Source organism: Tachyglossus aculeatus, chromosome X2 (assembly GCF_015852505.1).
Source record: "Tachyglossus aculeatus isolate mTacAcu1 chromosome X2, mTacAcu1.pri, whole genome shotgun sequence".
NCBI lineage: Eukaryota > Metazoa > Chordata > Mammalia > Monotremata > Tachyglossidae > Tachyglossus > Tachyglossus aculeatus.
The window spans coordinates 5,312,944-5,321,582 of NC_052100.1; the positions used below are offsets into that span (position 1 = coordinate 5,312,944).

Genomic DNA, 8,639 nt, shown 5'->3' on the forward strand with positions numbered 1-8,639 from the left:
CGAGGAGGAGTCTGGGCCGACCTTAGGCGGGGGCTGCGTGTGTGGCCTTTCTGGGGCCGGGGCCGCCGGGCGAGGCCCGCTGCCCCTCTCCTGTCCCGCGTCCCCCTCGCCGGGGGCACAGAGGTCAGGCGGCCCCACCCCTTGTACCAAAGCCGATCACACACCTTTATTTTCTTCAAAATATAACAAACAGGGTAAGAAATCGCCCCGAGTCCCGGATGGGAGGGGGGCGTTTAAAAGCCCCCCCTTCCCCGTCCCCGGCGGCCGGGAACGGTGGCGGGGGGCGGGCTGCGGGGAGGGGGGCGGGGAGGTGGAGAGGGGCAGGAGGGGGCGGCCGCCCCTCTATACGGCTGTAGTCCTCCCCAGCAAGGGGACGGAGACGGGCAGGCGCCAGGCGCCGGGGTCCAGGGGATCGCGGCCGCTGAGCTCTGAGTCCGTCCAGCTGGGGAAGAGGCGTCGGGGCCGGTCGGGTGGCAGGTAGAGGGCCGGGCAGGGCGGCCCGGGCCTGGGGCCGCTGGGCAGGTGCAGGGCGGACGAGTAGGCCCGCTCCAGGAAGAGGGGCTTGGAGCTGGGCGGCTGGTCCTGCTTCTCGGAGCCGTCGCGGCTGAGGAAGGGCGCGGCGATCTTGCGGTACAGGCCGCGGGTGTCGGTCAGCACCTCGCTGTACGGAGGGGGTGGCTCGGCCATCAGCATGGCCTCCTCGTAGCACGGGGGCTTGGACAGGTCCGAGTCTGCTGGGGGAAGCGCGGAGGGCACAGTCAGGCCGGAGGGCAGCCCGGGCAGCCCGGGCAGCGGGGTCTGGCCGCTCCTGCGAGGGCCCTCGTCCTTCCCGCCCGGCCGGGGGTCCCCGAGGGGGGCGCGGGGGCGGGGGCGGGCCGGCCTCGGGGACCCCTGCAGCGGGAGCCGGACCCCGGGGCCCGGCCGCGCCGGGGGGAGCGGCTGCCCCTCACCTTGGCGCGGGTAGCTCCAAGGCCGCGGTGGCGGGACGGGCCCGTGGGGGGACGGGTGGGCAGGGTGGGCAGCAGGGTGGGCAGGGTGCGGGCGGTGCTGGGGGTGCGAGGGGGGCTCCAGGCGGATGCGGAGCGGGGCCGGGGCCGGTGGAGGGGCCGGAGCCGGGCCCGGGCCCGGGGGGCTGCGGGAGGGGCTGCCGTCCAGGTCGAGGGGCTCCAGCTCCAGGGCGCGCAGGGGCTGATCCCGCAGCCGGCCGTCCTGCGGCCGCTTCAGCCGGCGTCGGAGGAAGCTGCAGAAGCAGCACAGCAGCACGATCAGACCCCAGATCAGCCAGAACCCGGCGAAGCATGTCAGGAACGTGTACGTGCCCTGGGACATCACCATCTTCGCGGGCGTCGACGGCGGCAATGGCGATGTCAGGAGGCAGGGCCCGCTCTCACTGCCCGCGGGCAGCCAGCCCCATCGCCCCTTGCCGGGCACGGGCCGGGGGGGGGGGGGTCACTGGGTGGGGGCTCCCGCTCGCCCCAGGGCCACCGCCATGGGGCCCCGGGCCTACTGGGCGGGGAGCCCTGGCCGGGGCATCGCTTGGGCACGGGCCAGGGCCGCGGGGGGCGAGGGGGGCCCTGGCTGGGCGAAGGCGGGGCGCCGCTCACGTCCCGAGGGGCTCCTGGTGAGGCTGGCCGGGCGCGCCGGGCACCAGGGGTTGGCCGAGCGCCAGTCGCAGCTCATGCCCATCGCTCCGGCGGGGCCGGCCACGCGGGCACCTCCTTACCCACGGGTGCGCTGGACCTGCGGGGGGATGTGCAAACGGGGGGGAGAGGTCAAAGCCGGGTGCCCAGGCCCCCACCTCCGCCCTCTGCATCCAGTAAAGGCCGTGCCGACTCTGGGCACCTTCTTGTGCGCCTTTGGGCACACGTCCCCGCCCCGGATAAGGGGTCACCCCCCCAGCCCTTGTCCCGCCTATAAGGGGTCCCCACGCCTCCGCCCAGTTCCGGACTAGGCCTCGCCTGGGCTGGCCGTGGCCGCAGTAACCAGCGGGCGAGAAGCCCCTGAGAAGCAGCGTGGCTTAATGGCAAAGAGCCCGGGCTTGGGGGTCAGAGGTCGCGGGTGCTACTCCCAGCTCCGCCATTTGCCAGCTGGGTGACCTTGGGCAAGTCACTTCCCTTCTCTGGGCCTCGTCTGGAAAGTGGGGATGAAAACTGAGCCCCACGTGGGACAACCTGATGACCTTGTAATAATAATAATAATGCCAGCGCTTAGAACAATGCGCAGCGCTTAGAACAGTGCTTTGCACATAGTAAGCGCTTAATAAATGCCATTAAAAAAATAATAATAATAATGATGGAATTTGTTGAGCGCTTACTATGTGCCAAGCACTGTTCTAAGCGCTGGGGGAGGAATACAAGCTAATCAGGTTGTCCGATGTGGGGCTCACAGTCTTCATCCCCATTTTACAGATGAGGGAACTAAGGCATAGAGAAGTTAAGTGAAGTCACACGGCGGACCAGTGGCGGAGCCGGGATTAAAACCCATGACCTCTGACTCCCAAGCCCGGGCTCTTTCCACTGAGTCACGCTGCTTCGATCTACCCCAGTGCTCAGCACATAGTAAGCGCTTAAATACCGTCATGGTCGTGATTATTGATTGATTATTAACCGGCCCGGCCGGGCCCGTCTCTCTCTGTCTCTGTCTGTCTCTGCTGGGCGCCCGGCTGGTGCCCGCCGCCAGCTGGCCCTCTTTGGCTGGTCGCCCCCTCCCCTGCCTTCTCCGTGGCTGGCCGACTCCCCAGATGACGACCCCCCGGCGGGCGGAGAGGAACAGGAGGACACGAGCCGAGCCGTTCCCTACCCGGTTGCCAAGTCTGCTTCTAACACCCGGTGGCATTATTAAAATAGCCCGGAGCCGAGGCCGGGGAGGGGAAGGGGAAGGGGAGAGGATGGGGAAGAGGGAAAAGGGATGGGGAAGAGGGATGGGGAAGAGGGAAAAGGGATGGGGAAGAGGGAAAAGGGATGGGGAAGAGGGGGCGCACATTCTCGTGGCTCAGTGGAAAGAGCACAGGCTTTGGAGTCAGAGGTCACGGGTTCAAATCCTGACTCCGCCAACTGTCAGCTGTGTGACTCTGGGCAAGTCACTTCTCTGTGACTGTTACCTCATCTGTAAAATCAATCGTATTTATTGAGCGCTTACTGTGTGCAGAGCACTGTAGAATGGGGATTAAGACTGTGAGCCCCCCCGTGGGACAACCTGATCACCTTGTAACCTGCCCAGCGCTTAGGACAGTGCTTTGCACATAGTAAGCGCTTAACAAATACCATCATTATTATTATTATTATTTCCTGGAGATGCGGCCCCAAAATCAATCAATTGTATTTATTGAGCGCTTACTGTGTGCAGAGCACTCTAAAATGGGGATTAAGACTGTGAGCCCCCCCGTGGGACAACCTGATCACCTTGTAACCTGCCCAGCGCTTAGGACAGTGCTTTGCACATAGTAAGCGCTTAACAAATACCATTATTATTATTATTATTATTTACTGGAGATGCGGCCCCAAAATCATTCATTCGTATTTATGGAGCGCTTACTGTGTGCAGAGCACTGGACTAAGAAAAGCTTAGTCCAGTGCTCTGCACGCGGTAAGCGCTCAATGAATACAATTGAATGAATGTAAAGAAATAAAATCCGGCCTGGTCACTCCACTCTCGTCCCTCTAAACAGGCCCCATGGGGAAGGGGCGAGGGCCCGGGGGTCGGCGGTGCCTCCCCCCGCCACGGGGCTGAAGCCGAGTGGCAAGAGTACCGGCTTGAGAGTCAGAGGACATGGGTTCTCATCCCAGCTCCGCCTCGTCAGCTGTGTGGCCTCGGTCAAGTTGCTTCATTTCTCTGGGCCTCAGTTTCCTCATCCGTAAAATGGGGATGAAGACTGTGAGCTCTCTGTGGGACAGGGACTGGGTCCAACCTGATGATCTTTTACCTAACCCTGGGCTTAGAACAGTACCCGGCACATAGTAAGCGCTTAACAAAAACCATTACCATCATCACCATCATCTGTAAAATGGGGATTAAGTCTGTGAGCCCCACATGGGACAACTTGATTACCTTGTAACTATAGAAGCAGCGTGGCTCAGTGGAAAGAGCATGGGCTTTGGAGTCAGAGGTCATGGGTTCGGATTGCAGCTCCGCCAACTGTCAGCTGTATGACTTTGGGCAAGTCAATTAGCTTCTCTGTGCCTCAGTTATCTCATCTGTAAAATAGGGATGAGGACTGTGAGCCCCCTGTGGGACAACCTGATCACCTTGTAACCTCAGCGCTTAGAACAGTGCAGTGCTTTGCACATAGTAAGTGCTTAACAAATACCATCATTATTATTATTACTATTATTACCCCAGTGCTTAGAACAGTGCCCAGCACATAGTAAGTGCTTAACAAATATCATAATCATCATCACCATAAACTGTAAAAAGGGGATTAGGATTGTGAGCCCCACGTGGGACAACCTGATTACCTCGTATCTACCCTAGTGTTTAGAAACAAATGCCATTATTATTATTATTATTCTCCCGGACCAAGGTCGTTTCCAGCGCTTAGAGCAGTGCTCGGCACATAGTAAGCGCTTAACAAACACCATTATTATTACAGTTTTATTAGTATTTTCGGTGGCCCACCTCTGTCCCCGGATTCCCCTCCGACCTGGAACTGCTAGGGACCCACCTTGGCTGGGAAAGCGAATTTAGGGAGAGCTTGGGACCCCCGCGGGGGGCCTGATACTTACACCTCCCCAAGGGGGCTATATGGATGTGGGTCCGGAAATATGGGCGCTCGCACGTGTGACCCCGCGGGTTTTCTGTGTGAGAGCAGTGTGGCCCAGTGGCTAGAGTCAGAAGGTCGTGGGTTCTAATCCCAGCCCTGCCACTAAATAATAATAATGATGGTATTTGTTAAGTGCTTACTAATGTGCCAAGCACCTGTTCTAAACTCTGGGGTAGGTACAAGGTAATCAGGTTGTCCCACGTGGGGCTCACACTCAATCTTAGAGAAGCAGCTTGGCTCAGTGGAAAGAGCACGGGTTGGGGAGCCAGAGGTCGTGGGTTCTAATCCCTCCTCCGCCACTTGTCAGCTGTGTGACTTTGGGCAAGTCATTTAACTTTTCTGGGCCTCAGTTCCCTCATCTGTAAAATGGGGATTAAGACTGTGAGCCCCCCGTGGGACAACCTGATCACCTTGTACCCTCCCCAGCGCTTAGTACAGTGCTTTGCACATAGTAAGCTCTTAACAAATACCATTATTATTCTCTGGGCCTCAGTTCCTTCATCTGTAAAATGGGGATTAAGACTAAGCCTCCCGTTAGACAACCTGATCCCCTTGAACCTCCCCAGCGCTTAGAACAGTGCTTTGCACATAGTAAGCGCTTAATAAATATCATTATTATTATTATTATTGTAGGGGAAGGCAGGGATGCTCCCGACACGGCGCTGCCAGCTCTGCATCGCCCCCCCACCCCACCCCGACCAACGGGCTCCGCTCCTTGGCAGGGGACAGGGGGGCGGGGGGGGGACGGAAAGGAGGGGGAGGGGGCTATTAATAGACGTTCGTGAGCACCGAGTTTGCACACCCACTTCCCCGGTTCCCCCCGCCCACTCGGGAGGCGCGAACCGGGACATGATGCGCTTGCTTCCAGCCAGGCACACACACACAGACACACACAGACGACACACACACACACACACACACACAAGCGCCCCCCCCCCAAGAGTGGCAGGAGCTCCCGGGGGGCGGGGCCCGGCCTGTGTCTGCCCACTGCCCTGCCCTCCGGGGCTCGGTGGGCATCTCCTTTAGTCTCCCCTGAGCTGCCTCTCTCATGCCTTCCTCTCTTTGCCTGCCCTCCCTCCTTCCCTCTACTGCCAGAGTACCTCCCTCCCTTCTTTCTCCTGCCACACCTAATTCCTCCCTCCTGCCTTCCACACTCCTTCCCTCCTCTCTTTGCCTGCCATCCTCCTTCCCTCCCCGTGCCAGTCACCCCCTCTCCCCCTTCCTCCTTTTCCCCTGCCACCCTTCCCGTTTCCGTCTGTCACCCCTCCAGCCCCCTGCCCTCCACAAACTTCTCCAGTCCTTTGAGCAGGCCGAGGCCTGTGTCCAGAGCCGAAAGTCTGGACTTCCCACTTCCCCTTCTCCGGAGGAGCCCGGGAGGCTTAGGAGGTGGGAAGTAGCCCGCTCTCTCGGCCGGCACCATCCAGCCTCCAAGTGGGTATTCCTGGATTCTTCCTTGCCCACCTTGTCTTGGCCCAATTCCAGGAGCCGGCATCTCTAGCTGAGCCTCCTACTTCCTTCCTTCTGGAAGAGGCCCCTCTCAGCTGCTTGCTACTGCTGATCAGAAGGGCTGCAGATGTGAGCTCTTCTCCCACTCCAGAGGGCAGAAAGCCCCCAGCCCAAGTTGGGGGGGAACGCTGCAGTAGTAACTACATGAGCACTTGGAGGGGCTTAGGCTGAGGGTCTTGGGCAACGGGTCTGGCGTGATTTGCCAAACCCGAAACTCTCTCCCTCCCCCACAACCTTAGCACTGAGGCTAACCAATCTATAGAAGATCGAGATCTCCAAAGAGCACACTGCATCAGCCTAGACGTTGTCCCACAATAATAATACTTGTGACATTCACTAAGCGCTTACTATGTGCCAAGCACTGAGAAGCAGCGTGGCTCGGTGGAAAGAGCACGAGCTTTGGAGTCAGAGGTCAGGGGTTCACATCCTGGCTCCACCACTTGTCAGCTGTGTGATTTTGGGCAAGTCACTTAACTTCTCTGGGCCTCAGTTACCTCATCTGGAAAATGGGGATTAAGACCGGGAGCCCCCCGTGGGTCAACCTGATCACCTCGTAACCTCCCCAGCGTTTAAAACAGTGCTTTGCACATAGTAAGCACTTAATAAATGGCATCATTATTATTATTATTATAATTACAAGGCACTGGGCTAGATAGAAGATGATGAGGCCAGACAGTCTGTCTCATGTGGGGCTCACAGTCTTAAGGGGGAGGAAGAACAGGTATTGAATCCCCATTGGACAGATGAGGAAATTGAGAAGTGAAGTGCCCAAGGTCACGCACAACAGGCAATTAGCGAGGGCGGGATTAGAACCCAAGACCTCTGGCTCCCATTGGCTGCTGGCCGGTGAAGGGGTCGGCAGGTGCCAATAGGGAGCTTGGCACTGGTCCCACTTGAGGGGAGGGAGCCTTCCATGCTCAGAACCACTCGAGCTTCTGCTTCAACAAAAGTGTCCCATGAAGGTTGGCTCTCGCCCCGCTGGCTGGCAGCTGCCTTTTGCCATGTGCTGCTCCGTGCCCGTGACTGTCACTCCACTTCCCGGGCACTGCGTTCTGAGCTGAGACAATGGCAGGAACAATAGCGCCCGCCTACCCCCTCGCCAGCCCCTCCACGCTGCTGCCATGGTGACAGAGCCCAGAGGAAAACACGCTGCTGCCAGTCACTCAGAGTTAATTAAATCTGTTGTTCTCCTTTTCCAAAGCCCCAGGGAATTGTTTCAGGAATACTGCAAGGAGGCAGATCACATTAATTGGGAGGGAGGGATGCCCTCGTTAGCTCAGACACAAGCCAGGCTGGCACTAGGTGGCACCTCTGCCCTTGGGAAGGGGAAGACTCCGGGGTCAGGAGGGGCATCTCCTTGGGAGAAGAAAAGGGAGAGGAGCCAGTTTCAAAGACCCAAGGAAACTTGGAAGAGCAGGAGGCTGGTTAGAACTAGAGAATGTAAGGGACCGGCTTTGAAATTCCCATTCCAGGTTGAGACCCCACCCTGGTGGCCCATGACAGGCCCATGGGAGGGATCTATATTTTACTACCTGTCTGCCCAGTAGACTGTAAACTCCTCGAGGGTAGGAACCAAATCTACAAACTCCACTGCACTCTCCTAAGGACTCAGTCCAATGATCTACTTACAGGAAGCACTCAATAAATAACCGTTGACTGGTTGTCTGCAAAGACTTGGCATGAGGAAGAAGGCTCCAGCTGGGGGCATCGTGCTTAATTACAGCAGCGTGGCTCAGTGGAAAGAGCCCGGGCTTGGGAGTCAGAGGTCATGGGTTCTAATCCCGGCCCCACCACTTGTCAGTTGTGTGACTTTGGGCAAGTCACTTAACTCCTCTGAGCCTCAGTTCCCTCAAAATGGGGACTAGGCCTGTGAGCCCCACGTGGGGCACCCTGATCACCTTGTATCTACCCCAGCACTTAGAACAGTGCATGGCACATAGTAAGTGCTTAACAAATACCATCATCAATTACGGATGTTAAGGGCTTGAGTCTTACTCACTGGACTCCTGAGCAGAGCTGGGAATCGCCTGGGAAGCTGAGGGCTGCGTGTTCCCACTGTAGGACAGAACCAAAGGGAGACGGAGCATGGAGCCCTGGGCCTGAGACGAGAGGGGTCTTTTCTGCTCTTTGGTACCCGATGCCACCAAAGTTGGGACTTGAAGAGTCTGAGCACCTGCAGAGACATCACACACCAACTCCACACTCTGCCCCACCTCGGGAAGATGCAATCGATCAATCAATGGTATTTACTGGGCGCTTACCGTGTGCATGGTGCTGAACTAAGCATTTGGGAGAGCACAATGCCACTGAGTTGGTAGACACGATCCCTGCCCTCAAGGAGCTTTTAGTCTGGGGGTGAGACGGGCATTTAAAA

At 58.3% G+C, this 8,639-nt stretch overlaps 1 protein-coding gene across 2 annotated transcripts; it reads right to left on the reverse strand.

Annotated features, from left to right (window-relative positions):
* Positions 1-296: 296 nt before the first annotated feature.
* On the reverse strand, positions 297-1,424 carry PRR7 (proline rich 7, synaptic). Of its 2 annotated transcripts, none has more exons than XM_038770952.1 (2): positions 951-1,424; positions 297-731 (listed from the first exon to the last, which is right to left on the reverse strand). In XM_038770952.1, exons 1-2 carry the CDS (start codon positions 1,333-1,335, stop codon positions 343-345), a joined length of 774 nt encoding a protein of 257 aa, XP_038626880.1. In that variant the 5' UTR covers positions 1,336-1,424; the 3' UTR covers positions 297-342. The 2 variants fall into 2 exon arrangements, with proteins under 2 accessions (XP_038626880.1, XP_038626879.1); XM_038770951.1 differs by having other exon boundaries at positions 297-734.
* Positions 1,425-8,639: the final 7,215 nt, after the last annotated feature.